Here is a 22,711-nt window from a genome sequence, read left to right as displayed (position 1 = left end):
GGTCGTAGGCACCATAACACTGCTGCCATTGCTGACTTCAATAGGATTAAACCAGCATGAGATATCGTTTGGACCCAGCTTTGTGCAATAAAATCTGTGATTGAGGCTGGGAAACATCCACGAAGGTCAAACTTCCATAGAATGGCTTCCCAGATTAAACTGAATGGGCATCGGAACAGTAAGAGGTCTACCTCCTCTTCAAGATTCCCACTGAATTTGCATAAAGAATCAACCATGGGGCAGCCTCTTTTTTTGCAGCTCTGAGCAAGTGAGGATCCTTTTGTGAGCTGCTGTCCTAATAAAACATAGCGACTTAGGAGAGCTTATTAGCCTCCAAGAGCATGACATTTTCTTTGAATCTTCTAGAGAAGAGGTTACCTAAAGCTTTCTGTATAGAGAGGCAGCAGAGAACTTCCCCACAGAGTCAAAAGTCTAGATAACAAGAATGCATTCACTTCATTGTTTTTACAGCATTTCTATTATCTCAATATATCATTAAAAATTAATAAAAATAAGAAATCTCAACTTAACATCAACATGTTGATAAAATGATAAATTAATGCAGAATAAGAAGATATCAAATTTAAGGTCATTTATAATTCAAATTTGTTAGTAGAAATGACAACTGGGTGCACCTGAGCTTATACAGATTTAGGTCCATACTCTTTGTCTCCTAACCAAATAATAAATAATTTTCATAGGCTAAAATGTGTAGCTATCACTGGATCCTGATTACCACATTGTTCACTCCAAAATAATAGGGTTCTCAAACCTGAAGATATGAATACAATCTGACTGGTTTTGAGGTCGTTGGTTTTTTGGGAATGCAATAAAATATGATACATTTCATGTAAAAAACAGATGAACTTTGGTAGTTTTTTTCTTGTGGATTATCTCACATACTATGATAATGATTCTGGATAACTTTTTTCCTAATAAATATGTGAAGATTTTACTAGAGATTTTAATCAGTTGTCTCTCAAAACAAGATAAAGGAAGATACTAATCAGTAATTGAACTAACGTTGTATCAAATTTAGATTTGAGATTTTTTGCTGCGGATCTCACATGGGATCAGGATCTGAATTTTAGCTTGTAAATCAGACTGGATCAGGCTCATCTTTCATTCTGGAGCTCAGATACATATAAATAACCTCCTCTATGACTTCACTTAAATAGTTATTTGAGTGTTATAAAAAAGGATGCACAGGAGCAAAGTCATTCTTTTATTGCAATCTATAATTGGATGGGTAACCATTGTGACAGGTTGTACCTTTTTAATTTGGTGCCTTATGGAATATACTGCCTGTGAACAGGGATACCCAGGGAAATTCTATTGTCCTCGAATGAATAGCATGAACAAACCTACGTATGCAGCCATAGCTACTCATTCTCCAACAAAACCAGTTTTGATTTTTGTCTCTTCGCGCCGCCAAACAAGACTAACTGCATTAGACCTAATTCAGGTGAGATACAATTTCTGGTGCATCCAACATCAACTATGTTTTCAACCTTCCACTCCTTTTTTCTGCGGTTACTTACTTAGTATTGAATATTATAGTTTGCAGCTTCAGATGAACGTCCAAGGCAGTTCCTCAGTATGCCAGAGGACGCATTGGAGATGGTACTTTCTCAGGTCACAGACAACAACTTGAGGCACACATTACAGTTTGGTATTGGGTTGCACCATGCTGGGCTGAATGATCGGGACAGGTCTTTGGTCGAGGAATTATTTGCAAATAATAAAATCCAGGTCCGGTTTTCATTTACATATTTGAGATGCTTTGGATCTACCTTTCCTGTCACTAAAGCACTGATGATGGTCCTCTACTTTTCTGTCAGTTGGTCCCATTAACTGTGTTACTGACACTGATTCGTTCAGTATATTTTTTTGGACTATATTTGTGCATTAATATTGTTAAAATAGGGGGAAAAATACTAGTACCAAATGATTCTTATTCCACTTTTCATGTTGATACACATTAGAACCACATTGTTATCTTAAAAAATATGCATATTAATGCTCTATTCGTTTATACTTGATCAAACTTCTGTAGGTATTGGTAAGTACCAGCACATTAGCATGGGGTGTAAACCTTCCTGCTCATCTTGTTATCATTAAGGTAAGGTATATCTGCAATTTGGTCCTCATGGTGTAATACCTGGTTTTCTGTCTGATATGCTTAAGATGATCATAATTCTCTCTTTTTCTTTATTTTTACAATCAAGTTTCTCTTAATATACGAAAATGATTCTATCCTGTAGGGAACAGAGTATTATGATGGCAAAGCAAAAAGGTATGTTGATTTTCCCATCACAGATATCTTGCAGATGATGGGTCGTGCAGGTCGACCACAATATGATCAACATGGGAAAGCAGTCATTCTTGTTCATGAACCCAAAAAGAGCTTCTACAAGAAGGTGGAAGCCTTTCTCTGTTTGTGTATCTCTATTTTTCTCTGTGCTTGTCAAGCTTTGCATATGTAATTAGCTGTAGATGCAAATGATATAAGATCATGATTGATGTACCTGTGCATCTATTTCAAGATAATGTCTGTCAGACATCTTTCCAGTTTTCCAAGAAAATGTGCTATAAATGGGAACTCAATCCAATTAGAATTGCAAGATCCCCTCAGCACAAACATTGAAAAATCAAATGTCTATGAATTATTGCTTTAGACGAGATGCTAGCTGTGGAACATTTAACTATTTTGGGATGTGAGCTGTCCACTGAACATTCAAATTCACTGAATCATCTTTGTGTGCACGTATATTTGTATGTATGGGCTGCCCTGTTTGGAAAAACTACTGAGGCTGTCTAGATGAATATCTAAGAGAGCCTACATCAGATGAGCATGAACATAGCCCTTAATCAGTGGGTGGTAGTGACGTGACAGATGCTGCTCTAAGAATTTGAGAATTATAAATTATCATTCTTGTGTATCTATGGAGATCCTTTACTAATTGATTGTGTGGTACTGATTTGCTTATTTGAAGCGATGATGATTCATAATAAAAGCTTTATTCTCTAGTTATGGTTCACATTTTTTAAAAAGGGTATTTATATCATGATTATGTTTTATTTGTTTGCATTTACACCCACTGATAAGGGGTGACACTGATGCTAAGTTAATGTAGGCCACTCTAGAAGAATGTAGAGAAATCTAAGGTTGCCATTTCTATGAGGAGCTCTCTCTCTCTCCCACTCTACATTATATGCACTAGCACACATACATATACAAATATATTTTTGATCTCTCTATGTATCTCTATCTTCACTAAAAAAAGCATATAATATTATTCTTTGACTGTGAAGGTTGAGCCTAATCTATTCTTAATTTCACAGTTTCTATATGAGCCGTTCCCTGTAGAGAGTAATCTGAGAGAACATTTGCATGATCACATCAATGCGGAGATAGTGTCAGGCACAATATGCCACAAAGAGGATGCAGTTCATTATCTCACGTGGACTTACTTGTTCCGTAGATTGGTGAGATTTTATTATACATCCTTTTGTTTTCTTTTGCTTAACTTTTTTTTCAAATATTTTATCATAAATTTTGAAAATCTTTAATCATGATCCATTGGCAGGAATTACCAAAATGGTGTACCTATATATAAATCCATTAGAGAATCCATTGGCCCATAACAAACTATGGTGGAGAAGCCATTCAGTAATATTACAACTGAATCGTGTCCTCCCCTCGAATATTCTCCTATTTCACTTCCAAAAATGCACCATAAGACAGCTGCAATAGCAAGTTTATTTAATTCAAGTATTATGTAGAAGTTAGAAGGATTCAATGGTCAATGCCCCTATTCTTTTAGAAAACAGAAAATTATATTACCCCCTTGATTTTAAAATTTTTTTATTCTCAAACCTTTCCTCTTTTGTCTATAAAAAAAGACAAGAATGTTCTTAAGAAAATAATTTTTTTTTTTAAATGTGGCCCTCAACTTCCATTCTTGCAAGCTGATTGGCAAGAGAGTTTTCTGAGTGAAGCGCTACCTAACAGGCCCTTAGCCTTTTAGGCCTTCAGGCTCTTTTCTTTTTAAAATTTTTGAATTTTCACAAATAAGTGGGGCTGTTTCCTCCTGCCACATACAGGGGAAGGGGCAGCCAGGCAAGTGGCTACTGATAAACATTCCTGAACCGTTTTTAATGAAGTATTATATCCCCTAAGATCGTTGTTGCTATACAACAGGTTGTAAATCCAGCTTACTACAGATTGGAGGACACTGAAACCAAAACCTTGAATTCCTACCTGTCAAGGTAATGCATGTTATAACCTGACTTTTGAGAAAATTTTAATTTTCCCTTTTTATAGAATCCTATTATCACTTTTCTTAAACCAGGTTAGTGCAAAACACATTTGAAGACTTGGAAGACAGTGGTTGTGTTAAGATGGAAGATGAGAGTGTTATGCCTCTGATGCTGGGTACTGTAGCTTCCCAATATTACCTTAACTTCATGACAGTATCCATGTTTGGATCAAACATAGGTCCAGATACTTCACTTGAAGTAAGTATTTCCACTTCCCAGAGGTTCTCATCTTGCTTCTATTTTAAGATTTGTAGTTATAAGTAATGAATATTTTTCTTTAATTTGCCCCCAAACATAGGTTTTTCTTCACATTCTTGCTGGCGCTTCTGAGTATGATGAGCTGCCTGTGCGTCATAATGAGGTAATTTTATGTAGTCATATTCATAGATGCTTTGGCCATTGTATTCAAGTTTCTGTACCTGTTTGTGGCGCCATGTGTTTGAAAGCAGAGACATCATAGCTGGCTATGTGGATTTGTTGTTGCAACAGAATGTGATTTATGAAGAGCTATAAATGCTGCACACCATATCACAGGATCTGTTTCCTGTGCTACACTCAGCACACGAACGAGAAATTTCTGATCTTCCCAAAAATTAACATTAAGAGTGATAGATGCCATCATGGTTCTGTGAAATGCATTTTGATTGACTGCAAAAAGGCAATACTATGACTTTTTTTTTTTAAGTGGTACGAGATTTTATTCAGAACCACAAAACAGAAATACAAGATTAGGGAGGCCCTTCCTTAATAATGAGAGATTGTAGGGAGGCCCCATTCTTGGCAAGCTTACCAGCGAAGAGTTTACTGATCTAGGAACATGAGACCAAAAACAAGCGATTACAGAAGTGGTATAAAAAATAGAGTATAGGTTTTTTCAGTGCCCCCAAGGGGGGACGCTGAGCTGGGCACCGGCCAGTAACCACTTTAGAATCGTCTTCAATGAGGAGGGGGACATTGTGGTGATCCCTGAAAATTATAAGCCTTGGAGAAGGGCAAAAGACTTCAGCCGAAGTAGAGTCAACAATTCCTATGGGGCCCGAGTAAGTGATGAGGGTAGAGCCATTTGAGTCCTGGAAAACGTGTCCAAAACCAGCAATGCCGGGGCAGCCAAGAGTCTTGCTGTCAAAGTTAAGCTTGATGATGCCCCTAGTAGGGGGAGTCTATTCTAACATGGCAGGAAGTCTTGGGGGTGGGGGGTGGGTGGGGGGCAGACATTTGGGCGAGGGTGCACCAATTGATTCAGAGGGGGACATCCGTGAGAGAGGTGAATTCCTTGGCATGGAGCCAAGTGGATACAAGATCAATGATGCTATTGACCATGTCATCCATTCTCCCAAATTTTCAGTTGAACCTTCGGTTATTTCTCTCAAGCCAAAGGCACCAGGGAGTGTGGGCAAGGCATGCAGAGATGAGGAGTTTACCAATTTTGGGGATTGAAGTCTATAGCAGGAGCCGGTAGGTCCCAATGAGGTTGCTATGGAGGCTAACCTAGACACTGATGCGATGGAAGATGGCCATCCATACTCTCAAGGAATAAGAAAAGCGGAGGAGGAGGTGGCAGACGGTCTCATCATCCTCATTGTAGAGAGGGCAGAGACTGTATGTGCTTAGATTACCACACTGTGGAGGTTGTCCATGGTGAGGATCTTGTTTAGGAGAGCAGTCCAAACGAAGAATCTAATTTTTGGGGAACTGATAACTTCCACACGATAGCAGCATCATGATCAGTATTTTTGGAGGTCTATCCCCCAATGTGAGAGAAAGCCAAAGCGACCGAGAAGTGGCCATTGTCCGCTATTGTCCACAGGGAGCTAGACCATCATGTCAGGTATGTGGTCTTTGATTTTGACGGATTTGAGATCAGACATGAGGCGGCACATATCAGCGGCTTCGGCATCATTGAGACCACGCCGAAGATGGAGGTTCCAGGCATTGGTGTTAAAGGCATCAGCAATAAGAATGTCCTGATGAAGGGTGATTGGGAGGAGAGTGCAATATGTTTCCTTGATGGGTCTCTCTCCGATTCACCCCTTCCCCAGGACTGGGGAAGGGGGTGAAAGACCTCCATAGGGCAGACAACCTGTGACTTATTAAAGCCCCTAAATTGAATGGATGATGAGGACCACAAGGAATTTAATTTGGCAAAAGTTAAAATTTAGGTTAAAGAGGCAGGAGGATATAGACAGGCTGTTTAAACTTTAACAAAATGTAATTGCATGCTAATTCATAAAAATATTAATTTAAACACAAAACAAAAATAAAAACCATAGAGGCATCTATTATGACACTATAAGTGAAGAAAACACCTTTATAGAGGAGAATTATGATAGGATCCCAATTCCTTATCAACGTACACAGGTTTGATAAGGAAATAGAAATATGGTTTGAGCAAAAGAGTAAAAGTTCAGGACCTCTAAGTTTGCCACAATTTGCTTTTAATCACCTAATTGAAAAGACCTCTGTTTGGAGAAGAAAGTGGAATAAAAAACATAGTTAGGGGAGAAAAAGAATACCAAAATTAGGGAAATAGGCTTCTGAAAAAGGAAGATAAAAACCTAAAAATTGAAGTTTGCGCTATAGTACTTTGCAATAGAATATTCTACTGTAAGTACTACAGAGCCTTGCTACACTACCTACTTAGTGTAATTTTGAATCATGGAAAGAAAATCTATTGTGATTCCCTTGCAAAAGAGGGTGCTTGCATCAAAATCTAGTTGCAGGGCATAGCTTGCCCCTTATATGTTTTTGAGATTTCCCCTCATATTCTCTTTGTTAATTAGTGAAAAATAATTCAAGAGTAAAGAAAAGATGTAAAAAGGTATCTTCCATTGGCCCCAAAGCTCCAAACAAGGCTGAACTAAATACATCTCAAATAATGAATCACCCAATTGAATGAAAAGTGAAAGTTACAAATAAGTTTATAAATCTACAAAGAAATGCATAAAGTAAAACTTTAGACTCCTTGTTGCACTAAATAGCAAGTTTATCTTTTTCTTCCATGGGGTGTACATTGCACTCATCCCCAACAATGAAATACAGTGTGTTTCACAAAATCTAGGCCTGGTATTGTGACTATGGCCGATGGTGTTTCAAAATAACAAAGATATGCAAATAAAACACATAATTCACAAATAAGTGTGGAGGCCTTGACGAGGCTAAGATAATTCAAAAAGAAGGTAGCCCAATAGGTTAGTCAGGCCCATAAATGTCTATACATGATATGGATAAATACACATCAAAGTATTCTGAGTGTTGAGCATTGAAATTGGGTTAACATAATCAAGTGTAATGTATAGGTGCATCAAATAGAGTGAAGTGTAATTGAACACAGGGATTAGATAACTAGTATTCTCGACTTGGATTATATCTTCCGATTTCTGATTTCCAAGATATGTTTATCTGTACTCACAGATTGGTTTAAATTACAGATTAATCAAGCTTACTTTTATCTATAACTCCCGAAATGTAGCATTCCTTTCTTATATATTTTCTGGTTTTGTTCTTAGGAAAATTACAACGAGGCATTATCTGAAAAAGTTCCTTATCTTGTCGACAAACAACGACTTGATGACCCTCATGTGAAAGCAAATTTACTTCTTCAGGTTAGCAGTGTCCTGAACTTTATTATTCACTTGTTATCAGCCATTTTTACTTGCTTTCTTATCTTTTGTCATGATGCCATTTATGCATCTGCAGTATCTGCAACTGTACTATCTTATAATTACCATAAATTTCTCATTTCAGGCACACTTTGCCCAGTTGGAGTTACCTATTAGTGACTATATAACAGATTTAAAGTCTGTCCTAGATCAAAGTATAAGAATTATACAGGCTATGATTGATATATGTGCCAACAGTGGATGGCTTTCAAGCACAGTCACTTGTATGCATCTTCTTCAAATGGTCATGCAGGTAAACTCCTCCTTCATGCTGAGCCTTTAATTCAAATTTGCTCTTTTGGGCCAACACAAGCTTTGCAATTGAAGATATTCTGCTTAGAAAACGATTGTTCAGAAATCTGAAGTATGATATAACTCCAAGTTGATTTGTATCTATGGGTTGCATCTGATTACTGCCTCGCACAGTTGCTTCAATGATGAACAAAATTTTTATTGCTATAGATATTTCATTCTGACAATAATCAAGTTGTGAACTTTTTTTTGCAAGAGAGAGCTCTTCAAAAACAACCTGCTGATGGAAATTCAATTACTCTCACTGTCTATGAGATTGTAATCTGGCTAGTTGTTCATTGTTTATTCTTTGGGTGAATTTGTTGCTGTACTTTCTGCTTTTGTTACCTTTTATCATCTATATGGAGCTCCTACACTGTGAACAGCATTGCCATTAAAAAGAGGCTGTTGAATGGGTTGCGGGAAGACTCTTTTTATACATTTTTCAGCTGTGAAGTAAGATTTGAGCTTCACTACAGCTGAGTCTGCCCATTGACTGGGGTGCATGTAGATGGCCACAATCATCACAAAAAAAGCCAGCCCCAGATTCCATAGACCAAAAAAAAAATAGTTTCTAGAGACATGAGGATGAGCTGTCCAATTCAAGAGAACTTAAGGCTAGTAATTCTATGATACAAGGAGCTTCCAAAGTTTGCAGATTTTAGTTCATCTTTCTAGAGCCCATCAATCATTCGAACTTGGATCCAAGGTTTTTTGGTGGTTTAGTAGCAACTATGACAAGGAATTGTAGCCATAATCTTATGTTGGAACAAGATCATTGGCTATACTGTGTACCGTGATAAGATGGAGGAGCTTCAAATGCAGATAAGGATGGGGCATTGTTCATTTCGGTGCTTGCATTTATATTCTTACCTCACACATTGCTTAAATTTTGTTTGGCCACTTCTATTCTCAATATTATATACCTAGATCAATAATTGCACAAGAGTCATAGCCTAATTGGTCTATATCTCATTGAAAATTTTGTAGGGTTTATGGTTTGAGAGAGATTCTCCACTGTGGATGTTGCCAAGCATGAATAAAGAACTCTTAAGTTTCCTCAATAAAAGGGGTATCTCAAATGTGCAACAGTTGGTGGGTCTCTCCAAGATCCCATTTCAAAAGTTGCTCCAAAATTACCCTGCTCCAAACTTATATCAGGTAGCTCTCTCATCTATTTTCAACTTTATGTACTATAGATCTATCATTTCAACTATAATTGCAAAATGAACTGTCAATAGAGGCGTATGTCCAATGTATCTTCTTTAAAAAGCTCATCATTTACTTTTGGAACCTCTGCATACAACTGTTTCTTATGTTTGACACTGTAAAATTCGTTTCTTTTTCCTGTGTAAAGTTCTTTCATATATATCTATGGGAAAATGAATATGAAGTCCATATGAGTTTAATGCACCACTTTCCAGTCAGCCATTAGATGAAGATTTAACGACTTAATCATTGAATCCATGATTTAGACTTTTTCATTCGTAAGCATTTATGCATGATGTACTCATTTTTTATTTTTAAATAACAAATGAATAACATTGAAGATAATGACCGATAAAGAAGATCATAACTTTGTTCATGCCACAGCTCATTTCAAAGAGTGAGAAGGTCTGTGGATCCAACAGTTGGCTGGATTTAATTAGTGGGTGATTGCTCTGCATTGATATAGAGAAATCGTCTATACATTTTAAACAAAAAGGGTTTGACATTTCAGTTCAATATGAGAGAAGGTTGATTTCTGGTCTTTCTCTAAATTTGGAATATTTTTGGAAATAAAAATTTTCAAGAGGGGAAATTGGTGACTTCACTGAGGCAAAAATCCTATATAAGAGGAATCTGGCGTAAAGTTTATTTTTCCTCATCATTATTTAAGTGGATGAACTTTGGCTTACTAAGCCAAGTGGAATGCGCTTTTGAGCAGTGTATTGAGGCCTAAAGTGTTAAATTCATAGAATTTACTTTCATTTTCCCATTGATCATATTAAGTTCAATAATGTTTGCTATATCTTCCATATGATAATGTTTGTTTCTTGAGGCAGAATACACTAAATTTATGACTCATTTGCTTATCCAAATCCCACCATTCTGCTTCCTCAGGATCTGCAACGTTTCCCTTGCCTTAAAGTGAAATTGAAGATTCAGAAAAAAGAAAATGAAGGAGTGAGCTCCTGGATTGTCAATATTAAGTTAGAAAAAACAAAAAGCCATGGTCCATCAAGAGCCTTTACACCTCGTTTCCCAAAGGTAGAAAAAGATTCAACTGAAATTCGTTCGTGGATGAACTTTTAACTCTAATATTTATATTCTTCCTTTTTCCAGGTCAAAGATGAAGCATGGTGGCTGGCTCTTGGGAATGTCATGACCTCTGAGCTTTTTGCTCTGAAAAGAGTTAGCTTCTCAGATCGATTAATTACAAATATGGACCTTCCATCAACACGAGACAATTTTGAGGTGAACAATACATAACGGAGGTTTTGGATATTGCACTTTTAGTCTTTAAAAAAAAAAAAATCTCTTCTGTCCATTTTGCTATGTTGAAAAGGTTACCATCTTTATAGGGGAATGTTTCAAAAAACCAGCTGGCCAGTTTCTTATTTCTTTTGTTATCATTTTTTAATTGATAACCTGAGGTAGCTAGCGTGAAGTTAATACATCTGGCCAATCACATCAATGGACGAAAATTTGATTGCTGAGGCCTTTAAGAAATAGTTTGTATCAACATGAACATTTAACTCTGTCTCTTCTTCTTCTCTGTCTACAAGACTACTTTGTCATTTTCTATGCTAATTGTTTGGTGGGGCCGTTTTTTTCAGGGTATGAAGCTTCTTGTGGTTTCAGACTGTTATCTAGGATATGAGCTAGAGTACCCTCTGGACAACATGTCGGAGTCCGGGAATCAGCAGCCTGCAGCTAAATCTTAAATCTGTGCAGTCCGACCACCTCCGGAATGAGGATTATATTATACTACAATGTGCAGTTGGCAACTGATTATCTACTTTGGGAGTTGTTGGTACAGAAAGCGGCTTGCTGTATATTATCGAAAATCTCTAACCAGATTACTTGACTATCTGATCCAAGCTTACAACAGAGGATAGCAATAGCTGGTACTGGTGCCCATGCTTGATGAACTTGAACACTATAAAAATGTTTATAATTTTAATCTAGGAAAAATTGTGCAGTGTACTCGGTAGTTTCTCAGCGCGGGGAGTAAATGTTATTTTGGAATTGTATTTTTCTAGTATTTCTTCCTGATTCCCTTCAAGTATTAACTTTTTTGGCTCGAGAGAATTACCTTGACTCAAGGTAACTTCACCCAAATTTCAGTAAGTCAGGTCACAATAGCATTACGTTTATCATCCATTCAATCATGGAAGACATCATTAGACATAAAATGCCTAACATGTAACATCGGACCTTTATTTCGTATAGAGAAGAGTGAGGAAAGCATGATTGATCCCAAATCCCCACCAAAAGGCAATACCCAAAGCTTTTAAAAGGAAATGCTTTGTTTCCTCAAAGAAACACAAATCCCTTCATTTCAGTCATTCAAAACGAAGCTCCCAACTGAATGCTGCTTACTTAAATTCCGCTATAAGAAAAGCTTAATCTCATGATGGCTAGAGTCATCTCTATTACTCTTTTTAATTTTCTTAATCTCATGTTTGCCGGTCGAACAGGTAAGGGATAACATGGATGATGATTATGTCTGTTTTTATTTCTTGTACGAACGTCCAATTCCAGCCATGATTAAGCTTTGCTTAGATGGAAGATTAGAATGAAAACGAAGGTGTGGCAATTAAATACTAAAGAAGCTTGCTTTTTTTTTCCCCTCCCGATTCATCTTGTGTTGTGATCACACCAACATTTCCCTCCCTATTGTGACCTCAAAATCTGAGTTTATAGTGTTAAATCGCTCCATCTCAGCCGAGTTGAGAAGCAAGATGGGATCTGCCTGAGACGGACCGAATTGGACAGTGTGTCAAACTAATTTAAGCAAACTCGAAATCAATGTCCCACTGAGTTCCATACACTCCTCATCCACAGACTTAAGTTCAAATTCGAGATGATTTGCCTGAGTCACTAGTCGACTCGGTATACCCAAAACTTTTGAATAATTTCATGAAATGTGCAGGTTCTTGGTTTCATACATAGCCCATATATCTCTATAAATAATTCCATGAAAAAAATTAAACAATATTAGTTTCAAAATGAAAGTAGCTTATGACCCGAGTCTAGTCGACGTGGATTTGGAAGGGGCAGATCAAGTTAAAAAGGGTTCAACTTTAAAACTGGGCTGAGCAAATTTTTTGAATTCAGGAAAACCAAATCTGATTTCCCTTAATTTAACATCACATGGGTCCCGCTTAAGTGATTATTAGGAATATTTTTGCAAATTATCTTGAATTATTTTTAAAAAATTATATAAATTATTCCAAATATTCATCATCAATTTGCATAAACTTTGTTATACACATCTTAGTCGGAAAGACAATCATGACCATTCATTCATTCACATGAAACCCACATCATTAATTACTATTCATTCATTCACATGAATATCCTAAGATGGGAAAAATTACATAATTAATCTTATTTCAACATAAAAATTGATTTAACTTCTTAAAATTTAAAGAAAAGAAAATATTTTATGGTCTGTGACTGTGATAACTTTGTAATTTTCCTGTAATTCAGGGTCATTTCTTCGTTTCTGCTTTGTAATACTTTTCTAAACCCCTCTTTCAGCTCCCGTGTCACTCATGCCGATGCCCGCCAACTGGCTCTGCTTCTTCGTTTTCACCAGAAAATCGACTAAATTTATGAAAAATCCTTATGTTTGAAGCACCGATCCATTGGGAAGTTTGAGTTGGAAGGTTAGTATCATTTCGTAAGCACTGATGTTTGTGTTCGTTTCTATTTCAAACGACGGTAATCTCAACGACATTTGTTTATTCGATTGATTTATTTATTTTTTGTAGTAAATGAAAATTTACGTGAGAGTTTATTTGATTCTGGGGAAAACAAGCGAGATTCCGGATTCCGTCGATAGTAATTAGTACGGTACACTTGTTCGTCTTCTCTTCGTTTATGGGGGTGCTTTGTTTGGTTCTCTTCAGTACGAATGGTTATCTCTTGTACTTTTCTGGTCGTTGCGATTTTGTCCGCGACCCTTCTCCTGTTTTTTTCCTTAGCTTTGGTAGTGCTATCAGTTTTCCTATCTGTTTCTTCGTCTCTGCAGTTTGAGGATGTATAATTTTTATTGGCTGGACGCAGATAAGTTTTTAAACGATTCTGTGAGCTAGTTGCAGCTCGCTACAGCTTCATCAATCTGTAAAAGCCTTTTACAAGTTGATTATTAGAATCTATTCGCTAGTATTTTCTAGTGAGTATTTCTGCGTCAGGCTATTTTGGAAAATCAATTTTTTTTAGACGTGTGGTTTTTGTCGTGGACCGTCTCATCTCTCTGATGCACCGGTGATGTGGGTATGGGGTTTAAGGAGCCACAGCGATAAAAACAGCAGGATATCGGTATTTTGATTCTCTGAGGTCCACTGCTATGGACTCTATTCTTTGTCTTAATGACGTCGTTGATTTGGTTGCATTCTCTACTGAGTGCTTGCTATTTTCTTGCTTGTTTATATCTTTGACTTTGGGTCAGAGATCAAGATTATCTTGTTTTCTTCTGAGTTCTTTAGGGTATTGAGTTAGTTCCGATGCTGTGAAAGGTGCGGTCTTTGTGGAGATTATAGATGCTACTCTGTTTTGAAATATTTGATTTACTGAGCTGAGTTTTTTTATGTAGGAGAGGATATTTGGAGGGAGAAGTTTGGAATTTTCTCATGTTGCTTTTGTTCAGTATCTTATCCTTGCAATTTTCTTTGTTCATAACGATCATATCCATGTGATCTTTTTGAGTTCATTGTTCGGTACCCCCACTCTCTCAGCTTCTGAAAAATTTTCAATAAATAAAAGTCTTGATGTCCCTTATCTTCCTTCTTGTCTTTGTATGCAACCCGAACATTCACTTCATCACTAACTTTGAGTTTCTTTTCTAGGGCCTTACCAATTTTTGCACACTTGAACGGTATATATTTTTTGAAGTTGTTTTCCTCAAATCTGTTTTCATTCTTATTTGCTGTCCCTGGCTGCCATTTTATATGATTTAAGAGAAAAAAATTCTGAGAACAATCTTTACTGTATACCAACATACAATTCTGTTTCTTTTGCTGGTTTTTCTTGTTGTCAAACTTCCTTTCATATTTATCCTATTGAAAATATAGTTTCCTCTTATTTGAAGAAAATTTTCTCCTGCTTTTCAGCTCTGTATAAGGTTCAGTATTTTTTTCTCAAGTAAAATTTATGTGACAGGAATTTTTTATTCTTTCATCTTTGGTTAGTCTTATTTTCTTGTACACTTGATTTTCATTCCCCTCTCCATTTCTTGTGTCATGTTTTGTTAGTGTGTCAATGCCCACCTCTCACAAGTTACCATTAATGTAATGTATTCTCTGGCCCCCAATTATGAGGAGCGCCAATATCGATAGTGAGTAAATTAGTTAGCGGTTCCGGCTTAAACGCTGATGAGGTCAAATTGTGACCGCAATGTTTATTTGTGAAGAAACTGAAAAATGAATAAGGAAGACGGGGTTCCAAGGGGGCTGGCCCCCTGGCGGTGGGGTCCGGGGACTGGCCCCTCGGCCCGATGGTATGCCCTTGTCACGATTGCATCACCCAAGTTAGAACTAGGGAAGCTTCATGAAGATCAACTAGATTGCGTGCAGCAGCCATTGCGTGAAGCAGCCATAGCATGCAGCAGCCATTGAGTGCTGCAATGCTTATAAATAGAGGAGTTCTTCAGCAACATGAGCCATCCAGAATCAGACCTCTTCCTTGTTACTCTGTTTTATTTTAGTTTCTTCTCTTGTATTTCTGTTCAGTCCAGAAGCCATTGAAGCTCTTCTAAGAGCGTGTGGTGGGACGAAACCTTCTTGTATTTATTGAAAGATCAGTGTTGGCTTTCTTCTTGATTGTTGTTTAGACGTTCCTGGGTTGAGCTTACTCTGTTTTACATGTTTTTGGTTTTAAAGATCTCTCTCTAAAACATTATTTATATAAAAAACAGTTTATTGATTGCGTAGAGTGATTCCGCAAATGTTCCCTTCATAAATTTGGATCATGCATTGAATGATACAAGAAAGCCATATTTCTGTAGACTGTCACAAATATAAATATGAAATATTATTCTAAAAGAAGTCCAAATGATGCTCATTTATCACATATATGGTTGTTTCTAATTTATTCTTCTACTATTCTTGTGCAATTCCTGTAGACTGTCACAAATATGAATTTGAAATATTATTTTAAAAGATGTACAAATGATGCTCATTTGTCGCATAATGGTTGTTTCTAATTATTCTTCTCTGATCCTTGTGCAATTCCTGTCAGCAGTTCTAGCAAGCAGCCTGGATTCGAGCAGAGTTTTGAGTAGTCATTTTCAAGATCTGACAACAAGATATTTGTAACTGACAAATCAATTAATTTCAGTTGAATTTTCAAATGAGAAAGATATTTTCCTTTCGATCTTCTGGATCAAGTAATGGAAATAGCAATCCAGCTCCACCATCAAACAGGGAGAAACTTCGTCCAAACAACTTGAAAACTGATGCAGGTAACCGATGTCAACGTAATTCTCATAGTTTAAAAGACTTGAGCACCAGACCAAGAAAGCATGGGAAGACTTACGAGTCAGGCCTAAGAAGAAGTCTTTCCTTCTCATCTCCAATCACTTACTCTGGTCCAGAATGGCATTTGGATTTAAGGGACCCCAATGTTTCTCCTACCACAAGCAACTATCCTCATCAAGACAATTATCCTATTTGGTAAATGTTTGTATCTTCTAAACTGATCTCTTGCTTATAAATTCATTTTTAATCGTAGCCCACTTACCTCTTAGTTTCCTGTTGTCTAACTTCATTAGGGGTCCGTCGCTTACTCCAGAAAGGATTTCCAAGTCGAGAAAGGTTGATCAGGTGGAGGTTTTTGAGAGAGTGGAGAAGATCAACTCTTCTGGCACCTCCACAGGATATGCTGATTCATCATGGCACTCAAATTACACCTCTCCAGTCCCACTAAAGTGCCATGCTGCTCGCATAAATCAAGTCCCAAACAAAGTGTTGGATCGTTACATTGATGGAGAGCAACCAGAAAGAATTACGAGACCCAAAACTGAAACTTCCAAAATGAACTCCCTGCTTTCTGGACAGAATGATCTTCCAATGGGGAACAGACTACTTCCTTGCTCATGGTATCCACCACTGGTTCAGTCTAAAGGACCAGCCTCCCAAAAAGACTGTATTGAGCATTTGAAGTCCCATTTATATGTGGAGGTTGGAGACGTTTATCTTCAACATTCCAGAGATTGTGCAAGAGATGAGGTTCAACCTTCTTCCTCGCAAAGACATGCCAGGAGCGTAATTGAAAGACTAACTGAAAGTTTTCCTCAGAAGTGCACCTTTAAATCTCAAGATTTCAATTCTGATACTTCCACTATTGTGGAAGACATCTATGAGGAGTATTCAGAGATTCACCCTGTAACTTACTCGAATGAATTCCCCCATCGCAGTTCTCGATCATCAGATGCACATTATAGAGCAACAGATAGGTATCCCATTAAGGTGACTTCAACTCATGAAGAACAAAATATATTTGGTGGGGAAGATCCAGAGTGTTTACACTATGAATTTTCACATTTGAAAGAGGATGTGGGAGTAGACATGGAATTGCAAAGAAAGGGGCTGGAGGTTCAGCAGCATGTCTTACATTTGTCAAAACAGCTTGAAGAGGGGAAGGTGACAAATGTTAACATCACGTATGAGATGCGTAACTTGGTTTTTGAGTTTCTAAGTCAAATACAGAGTCGGATAAGAGAGAGGGCCTGTGCAGGAAAAGCATTTCAACATGCAAAAATTGAATTTAATTCAAGAACAAAGAGATTGGAGAAGGAGAAGAATGAATTGCAGTCCATTTTGGAAAAGGAATTGGATAGAACGTCATGTGAACGGTCCTTCAAGCTTGAAAAATTCCTACTGGAAGAGCAGAGATTGAGAGAAAGGATAAGGGAACTGGCAGAACAAAATGTCTCACTTCAAAGAGAGGTCTCATCATCTAACAGCAAAGATATGGAAGCTAAAACCAAAATATTGGACTTAGAATCACAATTAAATAATGCAACTTTAAGATTGGAAGAAATGGGATTAGACAATTGCAAGCTTCAAGCAGTTGTATCAGAGTTGCAAGACCAATTTAAAGATGCAGAGTCTAACATGGATAGCATTGTGAGCAGCTATAAAGAAAAGGAAAATGAAATTAAGGATTTGCATAAAGCTGTTGCAAGATTACAAAGGATCTGCAATGAACAAGAGAAGACAATTTCTGGGTTGCAACAAGGACTACTTGAAGAAATAAGCGTGCAATCCTCACAAAATTGTGATGGGTTGGTTAAATTGCAACTGGAGCAAGTGAGACTGACCAGTGTGGAACAAAATCTTCGAAAAGATATAGATCATTACAAAGTTGAAATAAATTCTCTTAGGCAAGAAAATATTACTCTCTTAAATCGGTTAAATGGTGGGATGTTCTCATCGTTTAGGCTTGAAGAGGAATTGAAAGCACAGGTCGACTATTTCCAAAGTCAGTGCTTCTCATTGCTCATTGAGGCTAGCCAGATTTCAGAGAGGCTGTTAACATTGGTGAAAATGAGTGTCATTGGTGAAGGAATAAAAAAGAGACAAGAAATACAGAGTGGATTGGACGACTTTGTAGTTTTAGAGTATGACATGAAGTTCCAGAGTTTTAGGAGGGAGGTTGAGAACCTTAGAAGAGGTTTACTGAGTCTAACCTCAATATTGCAAGAAAAAGCTGAGGTAGATGCTTCAGGATTTCATTCTGAAGGATCACATGTTCAAGTGTTGAAGGTAATTTGTGCTTCATATTTTCATGCAAAGAACTACTTTATAATGACTGAAACAAAGTAGTGGTTGTTGTTATTGTAATTTTTATTGTTACTAATTTTAGTTTGACTCTTACTTTTTTATTTTTAGGAGGATCAAGTGGAACGCGAGCTGAAGGCTGAAATTCTGCTGACGAAGGCATTACGGGAAAAACTTCACTCTCAACAACTTGAACTTGAGAAACTACAAGCAGATTTAGCAACTTCAGTAAGAGGTAATGACATCTTAAGATGTGAAATTCAGATTATTCAAGATGCATTTTCCTCCTTGATGCACAAAATGAAAGATCTTGAACTTCAGGTAAGACTACAGCAAATATAAGTTAGTGATAATTTAATAAATATTCTGAAAGTGTTAATGGACTTTCATAATGATCTGAGTCTCACTGAACAGATGATGAGAAAGAGCGAGAACATAAATCAGCTACAGATGGATTTGGAGGAGAATATGAAGGAATTGACTGCTTCACAAGGTATGTTGGCAAAAGTTTCTGGAGAGAGGGATTTGATGTGGGAAGAAGTTAAACAGTACAGTGAGAAGAATATGCTACTCAATTGTGAAGTGAGTTCTTTGAAAAAGATGATAGAAACCCTTGATGAAGACATTCTTCTCAAGGAGGGTCAAATAACAATTCTAAAGGACAGCCTCAACGAAAGACCATTTGACATTATTTTTTAGCCCAATTCACTAAAGAGCTCCTTGTTTAATGACGCATTTTGAGGTTTGAGATCTATGATTGGAGATAACCGTGTTCAATATGGACTGCTTTCTTTTTGTGATTTTTTTACTAAAAGGAGTTCTATTTTAGGCTTTAATTTCTTGGATCCTCGTTCCTGGGTGGGGTTTAAAGATGTAAATTGTGGAAATTCTTTTGCAATAAAGCAGATATCTTCTTTGCACTATACTTGTGGTGTACATGCTTGATTCTAAGCTCGATATTCTACTTCAGGCAGCAAAGCGAGATAAGGTTTTTCTCTAGTTCCTCATTCTTTGATTGAAATCTCATCACCGACATTGAATTATTTACGGTAATCCTCAACAAACGAAGGCCCTCACAGGGGAGCTAAGTTGAATTAATAGTCATAGAATGGATAAGGCTGATACACACATAACAAATGATTCACGCTGCTTGTCTTTGTTAAATTGTGCAATTTAATCAATGTTCTATGATGAGTCGGTACGTGGATCGACCTTTGTAGTAAGGTCGTTGTGGGGGTTGGAATGGGGGCGGGAAGCCCCCCTCCTGGAGGTGTGGGGGCGGAGCCTTCACCCAGTCTACGATATATTAATAGCTATTTTATAAGGGCAGTTTGAGAATTTTACTCTTGTATCGTGTTTGCCCTAATTTTCTCTTTATAATTGAAGGGCACTTCTATTAGGGTTTTATCATCATCCGAGGAGCAATAGATGTGGCCAAGAAAGGTTAGAAAAAAATAATACCTGTAAGTGTGTGCAATCTCTTTTGTAAACTATTTCATCTTTATAGAGGATTACTGTAGCGACGGAAGATAAGACGTAGTCTCACGTTGAGGCGAACCTGTATAAATCTTATTTGTTCTCGTGTTTGTTTTTTTTTTCTTCCGTATTTATTATTATTGATCTCATTGGTTTGGAATTTGGGTGTCTAATTCCTAACAGTCTTGTAGCCTGTAAAAAGTTTTATAAGTGGTAGAGTAAATAAATAAAGCCTAAAGTAAAAACATGATCATCAATTTATATCTACTAGAAAAAGAAACTTATGTCTATGTCCATACATTTTATGTCTCCATAGTATAGTTGCTGCCCCAAAATAACTTCTCCATCCTTCACAATCAAACAGTTGGTCAAATAATGCCAGAGCCATAACGAATAGCATAACAAATATATCATGTATAAACAGACCTAAGACAGAACATTGCAAATAACCCAAAAACTAAATATTGCACCAAAAGATAAAAAATAAGTGTATTGAAAGCATTTCATAAACATAAAAGGAAAACAAGCAACCAGCGAATATTTCCTTCTGCTTAAGTGTTCTTTTCTGATGGGGGATGCTAACACAAAATTGTTCCATGCTATCGCTTTGGCCCGCCAAAAGACTAACCGGGTCACTTCTTTGTCCATCGATAATGAAGTCACCTTAGATAGGGCCTCTATTACTGTCGCTCTTCTTAGTTTTTTCGCAAATCTCTATAGGGAAGAATGCCACCACCACCCTCGGCTTCCTCACCTCCTTTTCTCCTCGATCTCTCCCGTCTTGGTTGCTTTCATCGAGCTCTTTTTCTTGGATTTCCAGATTGAGGATGTTGTTTTGGGTCTCCCCTGTGATAGGACCATGGGTTTTGATGGTTACAACAATGAATTCTACAAGCACTGCTAGCCTACTCTAAAGATCGAACATCCTCTACATGGTTCACAGCTTTTACGACCTTGACATCACTTTTAAGAGTGTCACGGCCTCCCTTATTGCATTGGTACCGAAGAAAGCCAATGTTGAGCACTCGTATGACTTCAGGCCGATTAATCTTGTCTCTAGCCCATACACGATCATTGCCCACATTCTGGCTCACCGTCTCAAACTTATCCTCCCCACCATCATCCACAGGGGTCAAAGTGTTTTTATTCATGGTCAGGACATTTTGGACTCCGCCATGGTAGTCCATGAAATTATTGATCATCTCTCCAGGTTGGGTCTCCCTCGTTTCGTCTTCAAGTTTGACCTTGAAAATACCTTTTGATCGTGTTAAATAGGCGTTTCTCATGTTATGAAGTGCATGGGCTTCGACCAGTGGAAGTTTTGGATCTGTAGCTGCACATCGTCAGCATCCGACTCTTTGCTCCTCGATGGGACCATCTGAGGCTCTTGTGGCATCAAACAAGGGACCCCTCTCATTGCTCCTCTTTAACCTCTTCATCGAGTACTTTCCTCCATGTTCTACTCTTAACAAGTATCTCGGGTGGCTTGATGTTATCTCTAATCAGAGTGATTTTGATATTCCATTATTCCAGTTGCGCAGATGATACTATTTTCCTTGGGAACCGGTGCGCTTGATCAAATTCATAGAATAAAGGCTTTACTCGGACTCAGTTACTTTTGGTCAGAAGACGACTCTCTCGGGGCTCCACATTGATCCTTCTCTTCTCCGGCACATGGCTGACACATTCGGTTGCTCAATCGTGACACTCCCTTCTTCTTACCTCGGCCTCTTCCTCATCGATTGCAAACCTAGGATGGGACTTTGGGCCTCGGTCATTGAGAGGCTCGAGCGTCAGCTGTCCACTTGGAAGGGTATGCTCCTTTCCAATGTTGGCAGACTGACCCTTTTCAACTCCTACTTTGCTGGCACAACGAACTACTTCCTTTTATGTTTTACCTCAATTAGGCAGTCCATTGACGCGATTAAGAGGAGATTCCTGTGGCGTGGCACCAGTAATGAGTTTTCATTATCACTTAATCAGGTGAGAAGAAGTTTGTATGCCAAAATTTCTGGGTGGACTGGGTATCAGGCACACTAAAGAAGTGAGATCAGCTCTTCTTCTCAAGTGGTTTTGGAAACTTAACTCAGCTTCTGTTGCTTCCTGGAAACCGATGATGGCTTCTAAGCTCGTCTAATTGGGGCTAGATGGATTACCGATGGCAGCCGGTGCCACCTCTCCCCCGTTTGGAAAGTGATGTTCCATTTGTTTCCAATTTTCTGTTCTGCTATCCAATACTTTGTGAGTGATGGTTCCAGCCTGAACTTTTGGACTGATTGGTGAATGGGTTATGGCCCCCTCATCTCCTCTTTTCCCCTACTTTTACAGCTCACTACTCGCCAAGACCTCTCTGTCACCGAAACTTGGGGAAACGGCTCTTGAGATCTTCATTTGAGACGTGACCTCACTAATGAGGAAGCTATCTTTGTATGCGGTTTGACTGACGGTCTTGGCTCAATCAAGATTCAAGAAGTCATAATAGAGGGGGTGACAACAAGATTTTGAGTCACCTGCTTTGGAACAACAGCAATCTGCTTGGAGAGGTCAAAAGCCTCCAACGCCCAAGCCCCCATGGAGAATTTTTCCTTTCATCCAACTTATTTTCTGCTTAGAGAGGTCAAAGGCTTACTATGCTCAAGTATCTGTGGGAAACTTTTCCTTTCATTCAACTTATTTCCATCAAAGAATCTGTCCAGTAGAAGAGGACTTCTTGAAAATCATTAAAAGCTTAATTCCTTAACAACCCTCCACATCATGTGAATCACAGTAGATCCTAAGAGATCCCACATAAAAAAAAGCAAAGAAAATTGTTCTCCAAGAATGCCTCAACTACCTGCTGCGCTAGATTACCTTTAGAGTAATTAGAAGGTTGAGGAACCAACGAAGCAGTAGGCTTTAACATTCCTTCTATTAGAGGAAACAATTTAGATGTCAAAGGCACTCATGGCATTGGTAAAAGCCCCTAGATCA

General features: G+C 37.9%; 2 protein-coding genes across 4 annotated transcripts in view; both read left to right on the top strand.

Annotated features, from left to right (window-relative positions):
• Positions 1–11,541, top strand: part of LOC137951075 (DExH-box ATP-dependent RNA helicase DExH14) — a 49,441-nt gene extending 37,900 nt beyond the window's left edge. For both annotated transcript variants that reach the window (XM_068797642.1, XM_068797643.1), the window contains 14 exons: positions 1,316–1,465; positions 1,561–1,752; positions 2,057–2,122; positions 2,265–2,420; positions 3,346–3,489; positions 4,205–4,272; positions 4,356–4,521; positions 4,622–4,684; positions 7,830–7,925; positions 8,068–8,235; positions 9,264–9,434; positions 10,377–10,523; positions 10,599–10,730; positions 11,093–11,541. In XM_068797642.1, coding sequence (XP_068653743.1) covers positions 1,316–1,465; positions 1,561–1,752; positions 2,057–2,122; positions 2,265–2,420; positions 3,346–3,489; positions 4,205–4,272; positions 4,356–4,521; positions 4,622–4,684; positions 7,830–7,925; positions 8,068–8,235; positions 9,264–9,434; positions 10,377–10,523; positions 10,599–10,730; positions 11,093–11,200 — 1,827 coding nt within the window. In that variant the 3' untranslated portion in view covers positions 11,201–11,541. The remainder of the gene's footprint in view (positions 1–1,315; positions 1,466–1,560; positions 1,753–2,056; positions 2,123–2,264; positions 2,421–3,345; positions 3,490–4,204; positions 4,273–4,355; positions 4,522–4,621; positions 4,685–7,829; positions 7,926–8,067; positions 8,236–9,263; positions 9,435–10,376; positions 10,524–10,598; positions 10,731–11,092) is intronic.
• Positions 11,542–13,056: 1,515 nt separating this feature from the next.
• Positions 13,057–19,143, top strand: LOC137952013 (uncharacterized). Of its 2 annotated transcripts, none has more exons than XM_068799055.1 (5): positions 13,057–13,150; positions 15,726–16,156; positions 16,255–18,250; positions 18,377–18,586; positions 18,680–19,143. In XM_068799055.1, exons 2-5 carry the CDS (start codon positions 15,834–15,836, stop codon positions 18,962–18,964), a joined length of 2,814 nt encoding a protein of 937 aa, XP_068655156.1. In that variant the 5' UTR covers positions 13,057–13,150; positions 15,726–15,833; the 3' UTR covers positions 18,965–19,143. The 2 variants fall into 2 exon arrangements, with proteins under 2 accessions (XP_068655156.1, XP_068655157.1); XM_068799056.1 differs by having other exon boundaries at positions 18,377–18,500; positions 18,680–18,889.
• Positions 19,144–22,711: the final 3,568 nt, after the last annotated feature.

Source organism: Aristolochia californica, unplaced genomic scaffold (genome assembly GCF_029961685.1).
Source record: "Aristolochia californica isolate CCGP_79_NKW_82.1479 unplaced genomic scaffold, dmAriCali1.0.hap1 SCAF_15, whole genome shotgun sequence".
In the NCBI taxonomy this organism is placed as follows: domain Eukaryota; kingdom Viridiplantae; phylum Streptophyta; class Magnoliopsida; order Piperales; family Aristolochiaceae; genus Aristolochia; species Aristolochia californica.
Note: the sequence above shows the minus strand (reverse complement) of the source record. Positions and strands in the feature narration are given on the sequence as shown.